This window comes from Dermacentor variabilis, chromosome 6 (assembly GCF_050947875.1).
Source record: "Dermacentor variabilis isolate Ectoservices chromosome 6, ASM5094787v1, whole genome shotgun sequence".
Taxonomy (NCBI): domain Eukaryota; kingdom Metazoa; phylum Arthropoda; class Arachnida; order Ixodida; family Ixodidae; genus Dermacentor; species Dermacentor variabilis.
Genome location: NC_134573.1, coordinates 46,628,647 through 46,652,588, shown reverse-complemented (window position 1 = coordinate 46,652,588; position 23,942 = coordinate 46,628,647). Strand labels below are relative to the sequence as shown.

General features: G+C 44.7%; 1 protein-coding gene across 1 annotated transcript in view; it reads left to right on the top strand.

The window, feature by feature from the left end:
- Positions 1-23,942, top strand: part of LOC142584780 (uncharacterized) — a 68,646-nt gene that overhangs the window by 15,418 nt on the left and 29,286 nt on the right. The window contains exons 2-6 of the mRNA XM_075695038.1: positions 1,069-1,189; positions 2,526-2,653; positions 3,776-3,914; positions 18,802-18,956; positions 22,792-22,966. Coding sequence (XP_075551153.1) covers positions 1,069-1,189; positions 2,526-2,653; positions 3,776-3,914; positions 18,802-18,956; positions 22,792-22,966 — 718 coding nt within the window. The remainder of the gene's footprint in view (positions 1-1,068; positions 1,190-2,525; positions 2,654-3,775; positions 3,915-18,801; positions 18,957-22,791; positions 22,967-23,942) is intronic.

Here is a 23,942-nt window from a genome sequence, read left to right as displayed (position 1 = left end):
AAGTTTTACGTGCAGCATGACCACTGCAGTGGTGTACGAAACCCTCAGGACCTGTGGCAAGTCCTACGTAGCACTAGCTGGCCGCTGCTTTAATGATCGAATATGGAAGCATGCTGATGACTTGCAGAAGGACTTGGCGTATTTTTGAAAAACGCAGGAAATCCTGCTCTTGCTAGCCAAGATTTCATGTCAAGATCTCGGGTAGAAGCAAAGACAAAATAGCACGTGAAATTTTGGAAGCATTTATTATAAATAAAAGTAACACTCGTGTGAGTTACACTTCTGACATATTGCATAAAGCGGGACATATATTTTTTGGTAGTCATTCAAATGGGCTTGCTGGCTTTTCTATACACCCTTTGTAGTCTGTCCGTTGTGGCTCGTGTGTATGCCCATTGCATGAATATGTTTAATGTACATCGCTGCCTTTCGAATAAAGTTGTTAGTAGCGTCGGCGATGTGGTGTCTATGTGTCTTCTTGACGTGCGTGTGTGACAGGGGTGTGTCTGTGTTCTTGACTTGTATCTATGTTAAGACTTTGTGCAACATTATGTCATTGAGTAATTAAACACCAATTACTGCAGCTACATGTCCTATAGTAGCATCGTGTGGTCGCTCTGTTTTGGTCGAACGATATTGAAGGCATTGAAGCCGTAGAGCTTGGAATATCGTTCTCCAATATACATGTGTAATCTATAAGCATAATTTATTATGTAAGCATCTACCAGGGCTCTTGTAAGGCCTGCCACTGTTACCAGTGATAGGATAGAACTTGTTACCGAATATATTGATTGACTTTCGGAGGGAGTGTCAAAATCATTTTTCTGTAGACTCGATGAGCTTGAGCTATTGGACGGTTGACGTGGGCTGGAGACATGCGGATATTTGAAGTAAATCCTGAGGTGCCTCGGCACGTATCTCGCAGCTTTTTGTCGGCCGCCAATAATTTCAATGTAACATTTATTATCATACCTGCCTGGATTGTAGACCAATCTTGTGAGACCTGAAATTCTTGAGTTTCACGTTGCAAGGGCATACTTTTTTGACCGCGTTTGCTTTTACTCTCAGTCCTGTGCACAGGTCAGGTGTTCCCCGATGGCTGCACGCTGCAGGACCACTGCTACGAGTCGGCGGCCATGGAGGCACTCGAGCTTGTTGGGAAGCACGACCAGCTTGTGCCGCTCTGCGAGTGAGAAACCCTTGAGCAGCTCCTTTGCTGGCGGTTTAGAAGAAAGATGAAGGTTTTAGTTCGGCTTCCATGAATTAGGAAAGATCTTACGAGCGGGAATACGGCATTGCAGCGCGAGAAATGTATTGCCGGAGGCAAACGCTCTGTCCAAAATCGGGAACTACAACTAGATGTTAAAAGCAGGGCTTTGTTATTTGCTCTGGCCGGGGCGCCACGGTGCACTTGCTGTATAGCGTTGGCGACGGGCCCGTTTTACCTGCCCTTTATGAATTCATGCATGTATCTTGAAAGTTGCATTGTTACGGGTGCCGCTAGTGATGTAGCTGCACCTGTAACGATGCAACCTTCAAGTAGGCATGTGTATGTGCGTGAGTAGGTATGCGCCATGTCCCAAGGTATAACATAAAGCAGAGGAGATTTAGCGAACGCAGCCCAAGAAACCAATGACATTAGTGATGCATAAAGAGTATCAATGATGATCTTTCGCAGTAGGGTTGCTGTCAAGGAAGTAGGGTTCCTGTAAAAGATCAAATTATTTTACCAATATCTGCCAGCTATGTCACCGTTCTTTAAGGTAGCATGGCAAAAGCAAGACAGGTATACAATATTACTGATCGCTAAAATGGCATTACATTGCGCTTGGTGCTTCTACACACACGACTTTTGCGACAATATCATTTCTGAGGCGAAGGAGTAACAGCCAAAAGTTAAACTAACTGCAGAAAGCCTAATCTGAAACATTTTGTGCCGACGGTATTCAATCATTTTTAGCAGAAAAACAGTGAGAGTTCTGCAAACTGTTAGCCGTTGAGATTTTCTATTCGTGACGCCCATTCCTTCCCTATCGCCCGCCTGTTTTGTACGGAACCCATAGTATTATTCGTTTTCATCTTGCAAATAATTTCAACTTAGCACTACGAACTTGAACATCTTACTCAGGTTTCAATTTATTATCTGAGAAATTTCAGTCTAGCGAAGCGCTTGTTCAATTTCTCTCATTACATGCACTTATGTAGCTCTGCAAGATGCATGTACTAGCTGTTTAGGTGAGTCTGATGGGTTGTAAACGTGAATAGATACTTTTTGTTGGGATGCACAGAAATAGTAATTTTATTCCGCATTGTTCCTTACAAAGCGTTTTGTTTCATTTGTACCGTGGGCCCTTTGCGAGGGGAGGGGGAGAGGGGGGCTCGCTTTTGTGCATTTTGCTTCGGTGTTCTCTTTACTTTTATAAAAGCAAAGGAACTTCAAACTGCAAAAACCACACCGGTGTTTCAAGAAATCGGATGCGCCTTGACAAAGTATGGGGACTAACGATCTACCTGCCTTTTTCCAGAGCGCTGAAAAATGACACTGGGTTCCAGAACTGTGCGCTTGCGTACGGAAACGATAGCTGTGACACCAATCCGTGGACAGGACCAGCGAATGCCTTTGTGGAGAGCCTTTGCAGCGAGGACAATCTGCGTGAGTGAACGCCTCCTAGTGGCCGAAAATAAAGCCAGAGTGTGCAATCCGTTTAAGCGGTTTAGCGAATGCATTGCTTCGAGTCCAATCGACATATGTCGTATATTTTCTCGTTGCTGTGTGAAAATCGTCTTGGTGAGAACAACTCATAGCAGGCGCACGTGCTATTGCAAGCTTCAAGAAAAATAAACATCTATGTAATAAATATTGATCAGTTCAAGAAAACTAAGGGAATCCGTATGGGTTTAGTTTCTCCTGCGGCAATTGCAATTTATTGGGCGTGTCAGAAAAAACAAAACACGGCAGACTTGTGCGACATTGCAGAATGACAACACAATTTTTAGCGATGTTTCTGTCGAGCAGTTTCAACAAGAATTTGAATTACCTGTAACTAAATCGCACACAGCAAATCGTTGTCTGCATTAGACTCGCACGTTTGAAAGCTTGCCAATAGCACATTCGAAAAGGTATATAGCGCATTCGAGCACTTGTTAGAATTTCTGTGCAAGTGCAGCATTTACAAGACTTAACCGTTAAGGGGAGTTCCGCAACACCACCACCGTGCTAGAACGCTGCTTCATGCGATGGCGGCTGTGGCTGGCTGTTCGATAGCTACGACTTCTGCTTCCAATCCAGACCGTGAGTCTAGTACAGACGCCTGGAATTTCGAAAGTACAGAACCTAATACTTCATTAAAATTAGGTTCTGGTATATTACGTGCCAAGACCGCAATATCATTATGAGCAACGCCGTAGTGGGGGACTCGGGATTAATTTGGACCACCTGGACAGGGTTCTTTAACGCGGATCAATGCTTGTTACGCGGGTGTTTTTTGCACTTCACTTCCATGGGAATGTGGCCGCTGTAGCCGGGATTTGATTCCGCGCCCTCGGGCTTAGCAAGGTAACGCCAAAGCCAGTAATCAAACACGGTGGATAGCCTAGTACTTCCAATGTAGAGACGTCCAACACTTCCAAACGTATTCCTGGTATACTTCCGACTGGTGTGAGAACTCTCTTATCCAACTTCGCTGCCTGTGCTGTATCAGTTTTTAGATTGGCCTACGTATGCGAAACATTTTTTTCCCGGACTTAACCGATGTACGACCTCTTCTTGACGCAGGTATCTTCTCCGCGCCTCAGTTGCCCCTCGGCCAATGCTTCCACCTAAACTTTGCCGTAGAGTGCGTGGGCAGGTCTCTGGGCGAGTACGGGAGCATCAGAGAATTCCTGCGATCGGAGCGCAATGAGAGCGTCTGCAGGTGAGAGTCGTTCATGTTCAGTTTCTATGACCGCTCATATCTGCCTGTGACAAACGACGAAACGCTCATTGCTTCCTGTAAGGGGGTAGGGCGGCGCGAACGCGTCTAGTGAACGGGAACGCGTCTAGTGTCCCTACAATTGCTGTCACAACAATAACCACATCAACTGTGCCAATACTCACGAACAACTCTCTGTGGTAATGAAGCGTGAGCTGCGAAAGCTTTTGCATCCGTGTTACTGCACCAAGTACTATGGCAATATTTGATAGCTTTTTTTTTGTTTCGTGGAACACATACTGAATGAGCGTAGCTTCACCATGCGACAGTTTTGCATTGGCCCCAACGGGAAAGAGAACCGCAAGAAATCAAGCCGAATTCAACACTCAGTGGGGTAATTTGTGTATTATTTTGCTGTTGTGAAGAAAATGTTTGTGTCTTCTCTTTCCCCTGGTTAAATTAATGCGGATGAGAATGGCGCACTTTTTTTCAGGAGCGTTATTGTGCGCGCTTTGCAGCCAAGTAAGACCTTTTCTTTTCATTGCTGAGAACGTTCGCAACTATAATCCGACAGAGCAATTTAAAGGCCGCTAGGGTTCATCATTAGTAGCTAGTTCAGGCTTTCTTTTCCTCTGCCTTTCAAGCAGTAGTAATCACATTAAACATATCATCCTGCACTTTTTCGTAAGTCTATTTTGACGCCTCAGACACAAGTAGGCTTTCAATTTGTACCCAAAAAAGCGGACCGCTTCCTGAAAACTGCTTTAGCCGAAGGCCGCTTTTACCGAATGCCGATCCAACCGCTGTAGACCGGCACTGGATCTGCAACGAGATTGTGAACGTGCTCTTACGAAGTATATTGCTTCGAAGACTGGCATCAGTAAGTGATAACTGTTTGATGAGTAATGAGTGAGATTGTTGCCGGACGTTAGACCTTTCTTTAAGCTCAGGCTGCGATGCCACATGTAGTCTGCTGCTTAACATCTGAATAATTGCGTTTGTGAGTATGTTCAGCCGAAGCGCCTCGCAAATTTCGTAATATCTTGTTTTTGGTAAGTAATGAAAGGTATCGTTGCAATAGTTGGCAGGTCTCTTTCTCTTTCAAAAGTGGACATTGCGTTCGAATCACATCGACGGCAAGAGTTCGTGTTGTGTTCTCCTAGAGCAAAAGTTAAGCTACCTTTCCAGTAGTGACAGCCAGTTGGTCGAGAATTCATCTTTCTGGAAAGTATTGGGAGTCTATAACTTGAATATTTAGATAATTAATCTGTGTGAGAGGTCTTCGAATGGACTAGTCACTATTTATTTATTTATTTATTTATTTATTTATTTATTTATTTATTTATTTCAACATACTGTCAACCCTGTTACAGGGTTATCACAGGAGTGGGTTACAGGAAGAAACAGCAATAATAGTAATTGTCAAGGTAGATATGCTAAACAAGTAGAAATAAGAAGGAAGCGTATTGTCACGTGGTCGTGACTTCAAAGAACACAGTAGCAATACTGTGAACGACAAAACTAACTTTTATTGGGTGAACCTGTGCCCACAAAACAGGCTACACTTATAGCCCAACAAGAGCGGCAAACACGGTCGGCGATCGTCGAAAATCTGATCGCCGAAATCTGGGTCAAGCGCGTCGGCTTTTATACAACAATCGTCGAATGTTCCAAACTAATCGCAGGGACCCGCGTGTCTTCCACAAAGTTCTACACTATTCGGGTCGCGCATAGATGCAATCAGTTTACACAAGGTTCGGTGACAGACAGCGGATGGAATCATCGATAACATTCCAGAAACTTCCTATACATGCAGGCGCGTATAGGAAGTTTGTTAGGTGGTAAACCGTGTCGCCCGATAAAGACAAACAAGTACACGTGTCAATATACGTACAACAGTAAGTATGAATACGAGTATTGACAAGCATGCCAATAGAAAAAATAAATAATCATATGGAAAATATAAATAAATGACATCAGGTTGATGGGTTTGTATTAGGTGCGTTATGGAACATCTCAAGGAAATCATCAATTCTTTGCTGTTCGACTACAAGTCAGTCAAGGGTACTCCATTCCCGAATGCATCTAAGGAGAAAAGAATAATAGAATGTATTATTGTTGCATGCATATTCTTGGAGTGTGAAATAATGTGTATGACGTAGTTGGCATGTTTGTTTAGTTTCGAGGTATCTTGTGTGGTCTAACTTAAAATAGTTGTGGATTAGCATATATAAGAACTTCAGGCGGTGAATTTTAGCTCGACTTTGGAGTGAGGGCAAACCTGCACGGCGTAGAAATTCTGTCGGGGAATCAAGGCGTCGATAGCGGTTAAAAATAAATCTAATCGCTTTGCGCTGCAGGTTTTCAAGCATGCTGATACCACTACTTGTGAAGGGGAACCAGATTATATTGGCGTATTCTAGAATCGGTCGGACAAGTGTGGTGTACGCTAAAAGCTTCGTGTCACGGTCAGCGTGCCGCAGCGTCCGCTTAAAGAAAAACAATTTTTTCATTGCTTTCGCGGTTATAGCTTCAGTGTGAACTGCCCAACCGAGATCAGAACTTATTCTCACACCCAGATATTTGTACTGGCGCACATATCGGAGCGTGACGTTATTGAAACCGTAAGGAAACGCTAAGCTTGTTTTCTTTTTGTTATTGAGATTGCAACTGTTTCGTCTGAATTAATCACCATTTGCTAGTTAGAGCACCAACTTACTACTTCATTCAGGGCAATGTTCAACTCAATTTGGTCACTGTAGCTTTTGACCTCTCTATACAGTACACAGTCGTCTGCAAATAGCCTAATTTTTGCGTTAATGTTGACTGCCAAGTCATTTATAAACAACAAAAATAATATCGATGCCAATACGGATCACTGGGGCACACCGGATGGGACATTTAATGTGCCAGAAACGTGCATTTGTAAATGAGTACGCTTTTCCAATAGTTTTTAAATATTTGAGGATCATCAACTGTGCTTAATCAAACGTAAAATGGAAGGAAAGTACAATAAAGTTCGTCCGCAAGGTCGCAGTAGTAATAAATTATGCGAAGTTCTGTAATGAGGCAAGCTAAAGTTTTACGTAATGTCACGACGTCTATCGCTTATACGCGTTTTGTTGATGCAATCCGTTCTTTAAAAATCACCGCCCAGAAAGCAATCGCCGTGCAAAAACGCAACCCCAAATTTCCATGGCTAACATGCAATATACTGACGGCTATTAAAGAAAAAGATGCCCTTTGGGCACGTTGTAAGCGTTCCCCAAACAATACAAACCTTAGAGATCTGTACAGATCGCTCCGGAACAGGGTAAACGCCATGATTCGGTCGGCAAGGCTTCAGTACTATACTAAGACCTTTTATGAACGCAAGCACTAGCCCAAAAAGACATGGTAAGCTATTAACAAAGTATTCGGACGAAACACCAATCAACCTTTAGAAGATGTACCCGCAAAACATTTCAGCAACCTCACTTCAGCCGTTCAAAAATTTAATTACTCTTTTTCTATGATTCTTCACATCTTCAGGCTTTTGCTCCGGATGCGTCTAGCACTGTTCCTCATACTGTACGATCGGAATTCTTGCCCCCGGTTACTGCAGGAGACTTACACAGCATCTTATTTAGCTTTAGACCAAAGAAACCACCTGGTATATACGGTAGCTCCATACATGATATTCAACGTAATTTTGTTGTGCTTGAATCCGTCCTTCTCTTCATTATTGATGGGTATAACGATCATTGCGTTATTCCCGACTATTTAAAAGGGGATGTGGTTAAGCCGCTCTATAAGAGGTGTTTCCATAGCAAAGTAGAGAACTACAGACCGATTTCCATTCTGCCTGCAATCAGTCAAATAACTGAAAAACACCAGCTCGTAACGATGACCAATTTACTGAATAAAAATAATGTTCTGTCACAAGCACAGTTTGGTTTCATCCAGGGAAAAAGCACTATTTCCCTACTAGAAGAATTTACGGACATCACCTATTCAACTTTTGATAATAACTTATTCGTATGTGCTCTTCTTTTTAGATGCAAGTAAGGCTTTCGATTCCGTTATTCACACATTACTTCTTGATAAGCTAGAAAGAATTGGCTTCAGGGGCCCATTTATAAAATTCTTGTCTAGTTATTTTAGTAATCGCTCTCAGGTGGTTCGCATACGTGACTATTCCAGCACAAAAATCATGGTAAAATCGGGTGTTCCCAGGGGTCTGTTTTATCTCCACTTTTATTTAACCTGTACTTCAATGATTTGCCTCAATTTGTATCAAAATGCCGCATATTCCAGCACGCCGACGACACTGTCCTTCTGTCAACTCATGCATCATTTAATACATGCGTTTATAACCTTCAAGCAGATGCTGCGTCTGTAATGGATTGGCGTACAAGTAACAGAATTGTAATTAATTGACAAAAGAAAATTTAGTTTGCCTTCATAATCCCCATAAAAAAATTGGTCGTCCTGTGCCATTTTTTTGTTCACGACTCTAATTTTATAAACTGCAAAATGCATACCATTAGAGCTCGCAACTAATGTAAAATATTTAGGCATCATGTTCGATTCTGATATGGCAGGGAAAACTCATTTCACAGTTATTAGCAAAAAGCTGCGTACCGTATCCTGTCTTCTGTATAACTCTAGATACCTGTTCCCGTTTTCTGTCCGGAAAGTAATTGTTCACGCACTTGTGTACAGCTATCTTAGAACGGAATTACCATATTTCATCACTGTTCATTTACATGGCGCGCAAAATTGAATTATATTCTGAAATCTGTTCTTCGAAATGTTGCATACAATGAGACCATTCCCCATAATAATGACCTATTTTTCTTTCTGCAGTTACCCTCCATTTGAAGCATTAGTTTTTCAAAATGTGGTGGTAAAACATTTTTGGAATAGTGATTTTCTTTTTCCGTTGATTCCTGTCAGAACACTGAGACACCATAATAAGTTCATTACCCCGCGGTGTTATTCCATTTTGGCCGTTATACCAGAAAATATTATGTTCCTAACGTTTTTATTCTTTACCCACTGAACAGTACTCTATCTCATCAAAACGGCACTGAAACTGTACCTAAAAACCAATTATTCTTCGCTTTAGTTGTCATTAGAGCCCGTGCTATAGTTTCGATTAGTTTCGTTTGGTCTAGATTGGTGTGTATCCTTGTTTGTTTCACTTTATATCTTTTGTAGCTTGCGTTTGCTCGTAGCTCACGTTTTGGTTGTGGTACTTTGCTTTTGTGTTGTAGCCTCCTTCTGCGTTGCAGTTTGCTTTTGTTTTGTCAAATGCTTTCGTTTGGAGCTTGCTAACCTTGCTTTACTTTTTTTTTTGAGTACTTGTCGCTGACTGCCGGGTACAGCCCGACACGCCTTCATGGCTTGGGCAGACCGGTTTTTTAAATGTGTGATATTTTCATGAAATAAAAGATATCATTATCATTATTATTATTAACTTCAAATCACTCATGGAGCCAGATTTTACTAGTTAAACCACAATAATTCGCACTTTCCGAAGCGTTCCAGATGTGCTTATATACTACGTATTTGCTCCAAATGCGCCGTTTCTCGATATCAATAAGTGCAGTGTAATTACAGGAATTTGCTAAACTTACTAAAACTAGGATATAAAACTTATCTTATAGTAAAGGTGAAACCAGCTTTTCACAATTCCATAATAATACCAAATTTATTCAATATTCGAATTCTTTTTAATTCGCTTCCGGCACTATTTGATTTGTATTTGATTCGGTCTGAAAGATATTATTCGCACACGCCTATTATGAAGAAATCTTAAATGATAACGTTCTGTGAGTAGAAGCGAGGCGGAAGACGCTGAAGGCAATGTTACCGGTGACGTGACTCCTGGACGGTTCGACGCACCGCCTTTATTATTATTATTATTATTATTATTATTATTATTATTATTATTATTATTATTATTATTATTATTATTATTAAACTGAGCGGTTTCTGCCATACAAGCCCACAGAAGGCTTCGGCAGACCTAGCAAAATCATATGTACAATTTGATTATTTGTAATAAAGATTATTATTATTATTATTATTATTATTATTATTATTATTATTATTATTATTATTATTATTATTATTGTTGTTGTTGTTGTTGTTGTTGTTATTTATTTATTTATTTATTTATTTATTTATTTATTTATTTATTTATTTCCCATTTTTACGTTTACGGCACGTGGTCGCCGCCGTCTCCCGCACTCCAGTTGTACATATGTTTTTGCTGTACACTTGATGTCAAACGCTCACAGCGTATGACATGTCGAGCATTTAATGAGGACGAAGACGTGGAGAAGATATGCAGAGGCCGAGATGCAGTGCACGTGCCGTGTTTCTCGTCTACGTCGTGGTCCTTTCGCGAGGGTTGCAATGTGGGCTTGTCGGTGACGCATCTTGAATAGGTGTACGGTAGCGCCATTAAAAGGCAGGACAAAACAAGACACACGGGGACACACAGCGCTTACTTCGAACAATGTTTATTGTCGAAAACCAGGTCATACTTATACACTGCGCCAACATGAGTCACAGCCACGCGAACAGGTTAACTTTCAAAGCGAGACATTTTTTAGGAGTGATATCCTAAGCCATGCGCAAAAATGTCAGTTATTTTTCAGAGAGCGCCAATGACGGTTTACTGAGACAGGAATCCGCCAGTGCAGTAATCTGCTCAGCTGCTATTATAAGCCTAGTCAGTTCGCACTTATTTCTTACCAGTAATGGTTGTTGATTCGAAGAGAAGAGAGCCCTTATGCTGCTTACAACGAAGGGAGAGAAACCCATGTAATGCAACTTTGTCTACTTTATTTTTGTGTTCGCGCAGCCTGTCATTAATGAATTTGCCCCACTGTCCGGCGTAATACTTTACACACGATAAGGGTGTACGATATATAATCGTAGTCTTACAATCTCTAAGCTTCTTCCGCTGTTCAACTTCGCAGCTAGGAGCACTTTCTTTTTTTTTTTCTGGTCTTCTTTTCTTGCACAAGATGGTTAGTTTAATAGGCGCAGAAAAAACCACATCGCTGTTACCTCGGAGGGCCATTTTCTTTACGTGGTGTGACAACCGGTGGATAATGGGTATAACTGTTGGTCTTTCATTCTGAGGGTTACTATTTCCTTCCGCATGTACTCAGTATCACAAAATCATGTTACCATGCCAACTCACCCACCTCTCCGTGCTAGTGCACTTGGTGCTGTGATACTTAAACTTGCGCGTGCATTTGTTGGGCTTTCCGACTGATCAATATTTCATGCTCTAAAACTGTCCCATCAAAGAGCGAGTTGCTTCTGTGGTCTAGCCTCGACACTAGAAATACTGTTATCTGCTCTTGTGGTGACTTGACGTTGCTTTTACGCACACTATCGAGGAAATAATTACGTAACGCTTTGTGAAGAGCATTGGAAGACTTTGTTCTCGCTCACGTCTGGTGGCATACGTCTATACACTATGCTGCGACGCGCGATTTTTTTTTCAGCGAAGCTGCGTGTGTGGCTAGGTTCTGAAAACTTTTGCGTCCGTCTATCGAGTCACGTCGACAGAAAAAATAAAACGCCGTAGTCTACTCATCAGTCGCTGTGCCCCCTTTTCTTCTGACGTAGTCATCACCCTAGCGACGTTATCAGCAGTTGCACTTTGAACTTGCTATGGGAAGGACGCAGGTAGTTCGCTCTAAAAAAATTATGGGGTTTTACGTTTAACAAGCACTATCTGATTATGAGGCACGCCGTAGTGCAGGACTCCGAAATATTCGACCGCCTGGGGTTCTTTAACGTGCACCTAAATCTTAGTACATGGGTGTTTTCGCATTTCTCCTCCATCGAAATGCGGCCGCCGTGGCCGGGATTCAATCCCGCGACCTCGTGCTCAGCAGCCCAACAGTAGTTCGCTCTGATGAACGTGTCCTCAAAGAACGCCGACTTGAACAACAGTGCGAACGGGCGCGAACGCGACGGGAAACCGCCGCCGCCGAACACGCAGCGGCCGACGAGTCGGGACCATGGAGTAGCTGCTCTTGGCGAAGTACCGAGTGCGTCGTAAGTAAGTCTGGAGCGCCGGCGGCAGCAGCAGCGAGAATAAGTGGTCGTGGAAACATTTATTGCCAATTATATAAATGGTGGGGGCGAAGCCCCCTACATGGCACTTGGGCGCTCCCTTACTATGAGGGGGCACCCTTACAAAGCGAAGGAGAGCCCTTGAAGCGCAATCCTTCTAATTGCACTGGAGATGATCCGGCCCTGGTCGTGAGCGGAAGTGCAGGTAAGAAGAGTCTCCCATTAAGACACCGCCATGGCAGGTGATGGGGGATGAGGGAAGGTGGGGCATGTGAGGAGCGTGTGTAGGAAGTCTCCTGGTTTGCCGCAAAGTTCGCATGTTGAGAGGAATTGGTCTGGGTATCTGGCATGTAGTAGTACAGGGTATGGAGCAGTCCGAGTTTGTAGTCGTCGCCAGTGTGCGGCCGGCTCTATGGTGAGGGATGGGGCTTGGGGTGTGTGTTCCCTTCGTTTGTCCCGGTAGTACGAGGGAATATCACGGAAGGAGAGCAGGCACTACCCGGCCCGTAAAGGGGGCTCGGTTCCCACTGCCCGGAATGTGAAACCTCGGGCCAAGGAGTGAGCCTCCTCGTTGCCGCGGAGGCCGGCATGTGCTGGCGTCCAGATTAGGGTTATGTGGTGCAGGGGCTGCCAGAAGCATAGTAAGCGTGCAGCGGTGCGGGATATGTAGCCATTGGAATAGTTGATAATGGCGGATTTGGAGTCAGTGATAATTTTGGTGGCTGATGTAGAGATGAGAGCAAGCGCCAGGGCTGCCTCTTCTGTCTCTGTGGTGGAATTAGTGACGATTGAGCTGGAGGTTAGAAGCTTTGCATGATTGTCGGTTACCGCCATGGCCATGCAGGAGCCTGATGCATATTCCGCTGCGTCCACGTAGACCACCTCATGGTCCTTGCCATGCTGTTTGTGGAGGGCCTGAGCCCTTGCTATTCTGTGGTTCCCGTCTCGCTCAGGGTTCATGTTCTTGGGGACAGGGGGTATGTTGAGGTTAGAGCGGAGGATAGGAGAAAAGGGGACCCCCGCAGCGAGAATAAGCATGGCGACAGGGGGAGAATACGACCGACGAGGAGCGGGCCGTCGATGCCAAGCGAAAGCTCTCTGCCCGTCATGGCCAGAACGCTTCGTGAGTTGGAACGCTTCGAGTATCGCGAGTTTGAAAACGCAAGGCGTCGACGGGGCTACAATCAATCGGAATGTTTACGTGCGGCGACGGCGAGGTTCAAGCGGGAGTTTTTGGGCAACCCGTTTGGCGCCACGTGTGTGGTGTGTGATCCACTGAGGTTTGCAGGGAACTTGACCTCCATCGGCGGCGTGCGTGATCAAGGGCAGCGTGAACCTGGGGCGGTGGCTTTGCGGTAGTGTGTGCACTCGGAGTTATGAGGGGCAAGACACCTGCGCTTGGCATCCGTGGCTCGCTCCTTGTCGGACGTATTCTACCGCCTTCGCCGCACATATTCGCGCTGCTGCTGCCACTGATGCTCCGGCCGGGCCCTTTGTACTTTTTCGTCACTGTACCAAAGCGACCACAAAGCTATGGTTACTGTGGCAACGAATGGCCGATAATAAAAGGCGATAACAATCACGAATTTACGCGTATGTGTCTATTCAATCAATATAGCAATAACTATATAAATCAATATAGTCCTCACAATAGCCATCCCACTACAGCTTCGCTGGTTATCCTTCACAGAGTGGAAGGGCACTAAATTTTTTCGTATATGTAACTCTTTTTGTTATTATGTTTAAGCATGTTGTTGTTCAGGTTATAACTGTCTATGTTTTGCAACTACTGTCAATGTATAATATTGTGATGGAGCGTCAAATAGATGCAAGTGAAGCACGAATGTAACCAGATACTATTTACAGGGAAGAACAAGATGGCTGAACACGCGCGACGTCCCGGTCATTGTCGTCTACGTCGTCAGTGCAAGGAGTTGGCTCGTAACATCTAACCTCCTTGGCGGGTGGAGCACCGTCTTTGCGCAGACTAATTACACAAGGAGGAGGCTGCGGAAAAGTTTGGCTTCAACCGGGATAAGTGCACGACGTCACGAGATGAAAGATGGTGAAGAAATGTCCAGTGGCGCGATCTCATAGTTCACGTCACCAAGTTGCCGTAAGAACTTGTAAGGTCCAGTGTAACGTGACAAAAGCTTTTCGGAAAGAACTACACGACAACGTCGAGTCCAAAGAAGTGCAAGAGATACTGGAGAGAAGCCGAGGAGTCGGTGGTAGCGCTCATAGCGGTCTTTCTTAAACATACGCGAGTCGGATAATCGCTAATGAATGATCTGACGGGCCATATGGGCTCGATCGACAGCATAACGGGCATGCCCTGGTGGCGGCCTAACATAAGGTAAGCCTAACCAGACAAGGCGCCGACACACCTTGGTAACTTCCAACCCATCTCCCTAAGGTCGATGTCGTGCAAGCTTGCTGAGAAAATGCTAGCCACACGACTGTCGTGGTGGCTAGAGCACCACGGTTTCTACCACCCTGCTCAAATTGGCTTCCGTCCATCCATAGGTACTGAAGATGGGCTGGCTGTTTTGGCATCCTCGGTTTTATCGTCAACTCGTAGCCACACTGTCCGTACTGTACTCGCTATGGACGTCGTAAAGTCGTACTATAACATTAGTCATGCTGCCATCTTGGCTTCAATTGACATGCTGCATTTTCCCCATAGAGTACGCAATTGTGTCCACTCTTTCCTTGAAGACCGAGACCTTGCAATTCGCCTCAGATAACCGTTGGACCATTAATGTGACAGAATGGGTACCAAGAGAAGGGAAGCGCAATAGAGGATGGCAGAAGACTAGATGGTGCGACGAAATTAGGAAATTTCCGGGTGCTAGTTGAAATCGGTTGGAGCAGGACAGGGGTAATTGGAGATCACAGGGAGAGGCCTTCGTCCTGCAGTGGACATAAATGGGCTCATGATGATGACTATGATGGCGATAGTGATGTATGATTATGGTGGTGGCGACGTGTCGGGTCATTTGTCCCTCTTCGCGGCGTACCCCAGGGATCGGTATTGCCACCCACATTATTCAATATTGATTTCACCCCGCTTGCATGCCGCTTACACGATATACCCCACATAACATTCTTGTACGCTGATGACATCACGGTTTGGAGCACTGATCATGACCTGTAGATTCAAGCCGCTGCCCTTCAATCAATTTTAGATATTACGTCGACTTACGCTTCTTTGGTCGGCCTTAAGCTTTCCGTCAGCAAATCTACTTAAATGTAAGTCGCCAATCTCTGGGGCCGGCGTAAACTCTCTGCAACAACCATTCGTCTTCATCTATCCGGAACCCCACTTCTACAACGTTCAGCTATAAATATTCTGGGCGTGACGGTCCACGAGTCGGGAACCGAACTGCTTGGCTGTCCAGCGCTAAAAAGCAGGTGACTCAAACGTTGGGTCTGATTAGGCCCATTGCTCCTAAAATGGCCGGCGCCCGTTCATATGTTGCGTGACAGTTGGTGAAGGCGGTAGTGCAACCACGTCTTGTTGATCAAGCCCAATTTCAGCATTTGACGAGGGCATAATGAGATCGCCTTGAAGGTGTTAATCGCGAGACAATGAGGGTCATCACTTGCCTTCCCCGCATCACCCTGATCGTGGCTCTCCAAGAGAATGTACAGCTGAACACACTAGATGAGCTGGTGCAGCAGCGACGTGATGCTCGCAGGCTTAAGGCCAGCCTTTCACACGCAACGTGTGCTCTCAGGGCTTACGCTTTCTCGTACTCCCTTATACCAGCACCATCGCCAGTTCTTCCTCGCTGGAAGTTTGTACAGCTGAGGGATAACAAGCCAACTGATATACGTCGCCCGACATCAACTCATGCGGCGGTGTCACTTCGTGACCGAATTATAGCTCAAGACGCCCAGCTGTCGCTTGGCTCCATCGTGCGTTACGTTGATGCAAGCATTCAGTAATGTGAAACGACCACTCTACTCTATTGCCCTTGCGCACCTGTCCTTAATAAGACGTCCCGGTTTCAAATCTAAGAGCCTCCTTGCTCATTTTCTGCTGAGCTCCTTGCCGTTCGAGAAGCGTTGTGCTCTGTGGCCGCCTTTCCCATGGTACCCATGGCCCGCATCGTCATTCGCACTGATGCCCTCCAGGCGACGCGGCTTCTACGACGCGTCAGTCGCAGCCCTGAAATATTTCACCCGATTCACCTTCTGGCAGCACGCATCCCGCAGCTAACATCTATCGAGTGGATCCCACGCGACGTTCTGAGCTTCTGAGCATGGGCAAAGGCTGGAGTATTTTGCGGGAACGGCCTCCGGTTGTTACCGTAGTGAGCAACGTGCCCGACACGGCCGCAGGTAAAGCAGATCGGTCTGTCGTCGTCAGTTCCCTGATCAGCAGGGTTCGGAGATCGTGGAGCGAACCTTTGATAACCAGGGAACAATGCTGGGGTCCCAGAAATGTACGTACGGCAATCCACGGCGCCAGCAGCGTAAAGCCCCAGGTTCGCTGGTTCGTTCAGCACGATGACTTGGACGAGTGAAACCACTGGTTCGTTCGAGTCGCCAGCGTTAGAGTTGTCAAAGAGGGTAGCTTGAGCTATCGCTTCGATTTCGCGGAGGACGATGCTTGTCAATTCGGCAGAAGGCGGTGAAAAGTGAGATGGCGGCCGCTCTGCACACGAAGACGTCGCGGCGGTGTTGGGAAGCTGGGCGAATGGCCGTACAAGACCACGGCTCTTGTGGTGCTCGAAGCGCTGGCAGTCCCTAATCACGGCATCAACGGTAGCACAATTTCTACATATGAGCATATTGAATGTGTCTTCCGCTATCCCCTTGAGGACGTGGCCAGTTACCCCAAATATATGGCGCCCCAGGTTCCGCGAACTCAACCCTTCATTCCAACTACGACATCCACCCGCGCTTCACCGACGTGAAGCACCGCTCTTATACTGGCTGCGGTTGAGAGTGGCTTTCACGAAGGCGTACACTACTTTTATTGGAATGACCGACAGTGCTGCATGCGACGTCTGCGGCGTCGAAGAGAATATCGGACATTTATTGTGCCGCTGACATCGATTTCAAAAGGAAATTGCGACGACTCGATGATCGGCTGTTGTCCGTGCAGGTGCTACTTAAACACCGTCCCCATAGCTCGTTTGGCAACAAAGCTGGGAAGGCACTTTTGTCTTTCTTGAGGACGACTGGCCTATGTGAACGCCTTTGACTCGCTCAGGACCTTCACGTGCGTTCGCGAGCTCACCGCGCCTTTTCTCTCCATCCCCTCCCTCTCTTTATATAATCTTTCTGTTCCCTTTTTAGCGTCCCTCAGAGTAGGGCAGCCAACCAGATGCATTTCTGGTTAAATCAAATCAAATCAAATCAAATCAAATCAAACATGTTTATTTTGCAGGAAGAATACAAAATTTCCCTGCGGGAGGCAAAGACTAAAGGCGAGAAAGCCTGACGAGGTCCTGGCCCCCTGATGAACAAGACAGTCTACAACAGTTGACACGACTCAATATACGATTCATTAAGTACAATGCGTCTGCATCTCTACATCGGATCACATACGTATTTGTTTATACATGTATATGCAACACGCTCTACAATACTTTATACATTTACAAAAGATACATTGAAATGGAATCTAACAATTTTGTTCAATTAAATTCATCTCAGAATATACAAAACATAATTTGACTACACTTATGGATCGACTATGAGGTTAGTAGTCAGGAGGAATGATCTATAATTGCGCTTGAGCTTCTTGGCTTCCTGCTTTCTCATCCCTGCTTTCTCTCTTCATCGCCTCCTCCTCCTTGTCAGACTTTGGCATGTCGCTGTGAGCTTTACGGTACAGCGCCAGCACATCCTGTATGTACAACATGTGCGTCTCCGCAGGCGTTATGGCTAAAGTTGACAGCTGTTTATTCGAAGCAATTTTCTGAGTGGAGGCCTTACCTAACCGGCCACGGAGCTTTTGCTTAAATGTATCCCAGCTCCCATAATTGTCATGCCACAACTTCGGCGTTCCTTTGAGCTAGAAGACCACATTGGCCGATATAACTGTCAGGTCTCAGTGATTGTGATCGCTTACCCGTTCGCATTGTGTCAGCCACTCCTCAACGTCGGCGTCATCGGTCCCGTTGAGCGTTCCACGGTCTCGACGGTGGGCTAAAACAATCGTTCTCAGCGCAGACGCAGATTCCGGCTGGTCCGATGGTGGTGGCCCAGCACTGCCAACCGCTTCGAAGCTTGTCGTGTGGAGAGAGTACCCCGCACCTCCACGAATGTGTGATGCGCCGTTAAATAGATGAACGCGAAGCACGAATATAAGAAGACTGTTTACAGGGATGGCTAAGATGGCTCACCACGAGCAACATCCCGGCCATTGTCTTTTTCGTTAGCCCAAGGAGATGGCTCGTAATAATACGTTCGCTGACCCTCCTGCATGGGGCAAATTGGCTTGCACTATTTGCAACTAAACAAATATATTTATAAAGAATATTTTTCCACAACGCAAATCAAAGATATGTTACAAATGCCTAGACTTTGGGCGGAAGTGTTTTCTTTGTGACACAAGGTGCATGTCTTTCTTTGCGCAGTAGTTTATCTCTAGTACAAGGTACAGTTTCTGGTCATTTTCTTCAAAGAAGTGATATTATGCAACTGCCGCCACCGTGGAGCGACGCCTGCTATTTTGTTGAATTAAGTTTTCATAAAGACTGGCGAAGTATACTACAGTGGTTGCCCGCACAAATCGTGACGAAGTAATGGTGAAGACATGGCGAATTTTTGTTTTTGTCTGCAGTACTGTTTCGAAGGAGCTGCGAAGTTGCGCGCCGGGCGTCTACGAGGGCTGCAACCAGAAGGAACCCATACGGACAGCCCTCAATGGCGTGATGGGCGCCCTGCTTCACTCCATAGGCTGCCAGGACAGCAAGGATGCTGAGGGCCCTCATAATGGTCGGTTTTCCGTGTGATTGCATGAACTAACTACACGCTTCATCTTGCAATTTACAATTCCGAGTCGTTGTACGCTTCTAAAATGGAAGAAACAGTGTCACCTTTGCTCATTGCAAGTTGCACTAAAGATGCGCAGCAATTTGTCATGACTGCAATATAACGTATGGCAGTGTACGGCTTATTAAAGTTGCAGAATATTTTTTTTCATTGCGCTGATATACTATACGGCACATTACGTTTTCCTTCAAGCCGCCAACGTCACAGAAAATCAGGGTCAACTCGGACGTGCTGCCTTTATAGCCCATTTCTCCTCAACTGCTTCGCATTGGGTCGCTTGTCTGAGCGTCCGTGTTTCTCTCAAGGGGTAACACGTTGTGATACACACCGTGCAGGAATGGTGTGAGCACCTGAATTGATTAGATTTCATATCTTTGTTTTCGTCCATTTCCCGCTTTGCCACCGGCACATTATACTGTAGAAGCATCGACATTTGGGCGAATCGGTACTGGTTGAACATCTTGAAGGGGCGGCGCTAGAGGAGAAAGACCGAAGGCAGGAACACACAGGACAGCGCTTAACTCACACCTAACGTTTCTCGAAGGCATACACAAATTTATGCGCTACAGTCCATAGCCACGTGCTCTCCCATCGATGGCTTTATTATGAGTGCTCAAGTGAGAACGCAAAATCCCGTAATCTAATGCTACACTGTGAGGCGGTTTAAAATTGAAATTCATTGTCATACAAATTTAATGATGCCATACTTACAGAACGCGATCCTTTTTTTTTTCTTGATATAGTAGGCCTCAATAATCTCCATCGTATTCTGATTTCTATGCGCAGAAAGTATCCTGGTGCCTTCATATATTGGAGTGCACCCATGCCGAGAGCAAGCTGCAATCTATGAAGACACCACAATACTTTCCGTGCATAGAAATCAGACTGCGAGGGAGATTATCGAGGCCTACTACATCAAGAAAAAGAGGATCGCGTTCTGCAAGTGTGCCATCATTAAATTTGTATAACCATGAATTTGAAGTTTGAACCGGCTCACAGTGTAGCATAAGATTACGGGATTTTGCATTTCCGCTTGCGCACTGATAATGACGCCATCGATGGGAGAGCACGTGGCTATAGATTGTAGTGCATAAATTTGTGTATGCCTTCGAATAAAGCTAGTTGTGAGTTCAGCGTTGTTCCTGCCTTCTGTCTTCGTCGTCTTGCGCCACCCTTTCAATATGTTCCCCGGTATATTGCCGAGAACGCGATGCCTACTAAGATGACAGCGTAAACTTAATATGCAATAGTCATGCTAATGAACGTTGAAGCGCTTTGTACGTACAGCTGTAACCAGACTGCAGATGTTGTAGTTGTTCCTACGAATTTATCAAACATTGTTTAATTGGCATTGTGTGCGCACCCTACCCTCATTTGCCTGGTAGAGATCTCTCAGCGCCAGATTTTCAGCGAAAATTCCGCTATGTAGCTTTTCACTGTTTGAAATAGAGAGGGAAACTGAAAGTGCTTCAAAGAAAATTAAATTTAACTGCTGACATGTGTTCGAGTAGCGGCACTAAGTAAGCCTGCCAGTCGTGTTTTACCTATCTCACAGAGCTTTTTTATAAATCACTGGCACAGCATGTGCTTAGGTGACTGAAATGAAATAATTTTTGCCATGCAACGCATATACAGGGCGTTCTTATTGGTGTGAATATATTTTTGAATAGTGGCATGCATCACATAGCTTAATTCAGTTTGTTCAATCAGGCTACATGAAGAAGCGATTGTTATTTTCACTACCCATCGCAATAACGCGGCTGCTAGTAAGATTTTCCGAATTATTATTGAGTTATTCACTTTGTACCATTCGTATCAATTATGGAATTGAATCCAAGCAGGAGCGAATTCATGTCAGCTTAGCAGAAATAAGTCTGGCACCAATTTCGATTATACCCTCTTAATATGTGCGAGGATGTACATTGCAATTTCCTCGTTATATATCTTAAAACCCTTTCTCTAGCAGTTGGAAACGTTCCTTGAATGAAACGCTAATACAAATTTAGTTATGAAATTCTGGGGCGGTTATCTCGAACGTAGAGTTATTCGTTAGATTTATTATGAGCAGGCATCAACCCGACACTTTCCGTACTCAGCTTCGCAAGGTGCAACTCTGCCCGTAATCAAATGAATAAAAAGTGGCCTTGTGTCTTGCTGTTATACAGGGTGTCGTGACTACCCGTATCATGCACCAAGAATTAAAAATGTGCAATTGCCACGTACCTGTGCGGAAGCAAGGCAATGTTGTTTGCGGGTTCTTGGAGATACTCAGATGGTTGCTTGCATTCCGCCTAATTACATAATTAGTCAGTTATTTAACATCCCAAATATTATAATTTGATGGAAAGTGTGAATGACAAATTTGCAGAGCAACATGAAAAACTCCCGATACAGCATTCGGTTGCTCAACACATGCTGCATAAAAGTATTCTTTTCTTTCCCGAGGGTGAAAGCAGCCCGCGAATACACGCAATACGGCTGCGCGAATAGCCGCTCGACGCACTTTGCGTGCCTTCGCGGGCTGTTTTTACTCTCAGAGAAAACACTTTTATGTAGCAAGTGTTGAGCAAACGAAAGCTGTGTCGGGAGTTTTTTCATGTTGGTTTGCAATTTTCTCGTTCATACTTTTCAACTAATAATATTTGACAAGTTGTGTAATTACTTAAGACGAATTACGTACTTAGACGGAATGAAAAAAATCTCCAAGCGGCGGTGAAGAACATTACCTCGGTTCCATCCATGTAGGTGGCATTGGCATATCTTTAAGTCTTCGTGCGTGATATGTGGGAGAACTTATATAGTTTCCTGGGCACTGAAATTTCTGATACACTAATTTGTATGTATACCAGGAGTTCACCTGAAATAAGCGGGAAAACTTATTCATGAGATATTTAAAAAAAGCCATGTTAGACATAAAATAAACAAACAAACACAGATGGTGCATTGCGACGAGAATGCTGTTTATTAAGATAATATTGCTTATTTTGATAGTGAATGGGCCATATATTACCTCTCTAATGCATACCAAGTCATCATAATTCTTTCTTTTTGTTTTGCGATAATCTGCTGACAAAGGTCTACAAGAGCTTAGGAACGTAATGTTTCTTTTGAGATTTTTTTTCGACTCATCATATCAGCATAGTATATGGCACAGCAATGGGAAAGTATTAGTGGGTCTTGTTACATCGGAAGTGAGAATGTATAATGTGCACAAAATGGGCACTTATGTATATGTATAGTAAAGTGTTGCGACTCTTTAAACAGTGCTCAAATTTTAAGACTTGCGAGGGCAGGTGTTAGCAGTTCGTATTCTGTTGAAGGTTTTGCTCAGCAAACGCAAAACGAGAAATTGGGGGTTGGTTTCAGAGGCCTTTCTCTTGCAAATGACCTCGAAGTTTTCTGGTGATGATGGCGATGATCTTGCTAAGCTTTCTCTGACCCCTTAGCCTTCTTCAACATACGAGTAGAATGTACTTCACCTGCCGTTCACCTTAACGATGGTGTACGCTTTTAAATAAATGGTGCTTTATGTGTTGAGAGAACGGTTAGCATTAGGTTTTCATCATGATGATCAGAGGCTGGTGCCCCACTTCTCCCTTGACTATCGGCCACTGTAAAGCTGTCTGTCGTAAAAAATCGGCAAAGCTTTTATTTGTGAACATGTTGCGAGATGCGAGCAATACCTACATACATTCCTCGCAAATATGTTTGCGTTATGCATACTCTTGTCGGAGCTTACTCCAAACACTTGTAAAAGCCGCCGGACGCTACGGTGCAGGCGACCAGCCTCCCGCGCCACAAGCGCCGGCGCCCTCTGGCAGCAGCGATTGCGAGACCCGGATGACGCACGTGACGGCTTGCCTGCGCGAAATCGTCAGCCCCAATACCGTCGCCAACGAGCTGCTCGAGAAAATCCGCACCCAGCCCATGGACTACGACGAGGCCTTCTGCAGGTGAGAGTGGGCATAGATGTATGCGGAACGCAGAACGGCTTACAAAGAAACGCAAACTGAGTTCGATCACGTTTCGTTTTCGCTTTGTTCGTTTTTCTGCTTTTCTGTACAACACGAGCAAGGGAAACTAAGTGCTAAAGTCTGCAGCTGCCCACCCGCACCTGACCAAGAAGCTTGGCCCAGCGCAACATGCGCTCTGAACAGCATCGCAAACACGCTGATGTACAGATGAAATGCTCAGTGTTATAATATACCGCATAGCTGAAGAATTAATACGAGCCAAAAACGATAATAAGGAAATGTAAATGCTGAAGAAGATACAACGCACATACTTAAGCTTGTATCCAGCAAAAAATAGGACTAAGGAAAAGCCCCTCCACCACCCTCATTACCCGTCACGAAACGAATAGTACTGATGCACTCACACACAATAAGATAAAACCTGTGTTTATTATTGTAACACAATAGTAAGGCTGCCTTTGAAACCTTTTAGCGACACTGTCTGCATCACTTCTTTCAGTATGCCATCATTCCTTTGTTTAGAAAATATAGAATCTGATATTCCGAACTTTGCAAACCGCAGTTACTCTTCGTTTTTGTAGTCGGTAATGAGGCTTTCTAAAATTTAACCTTTTGCACATGTGGAGATATGTTTTCTGAAATGTGTGGTAGCCTTGCTTTATTTGACTATGCGTGTGCGTTCATATTTTACTTGTGTACGGTTTGTTAGTGCTGAGAAAGTTATATATAGAGTTAAAATTTATTCTGACTTCACTAAAGATCAAGTTCCCAAGAGCACGAATTAATTTCTTTTGTATAGAGCCAAATTACCCGAAACTTTGGAGATTGGTACCCAAGACTGGAAAATACATTCTAAATATGACTGGAGAATTGAATAGCAAATTGGGATTTTGAATTGATCTGGAATGTTAAGACGAATTTTCTACAGAAAACCTGAAACCTTGGATCGTTTAAG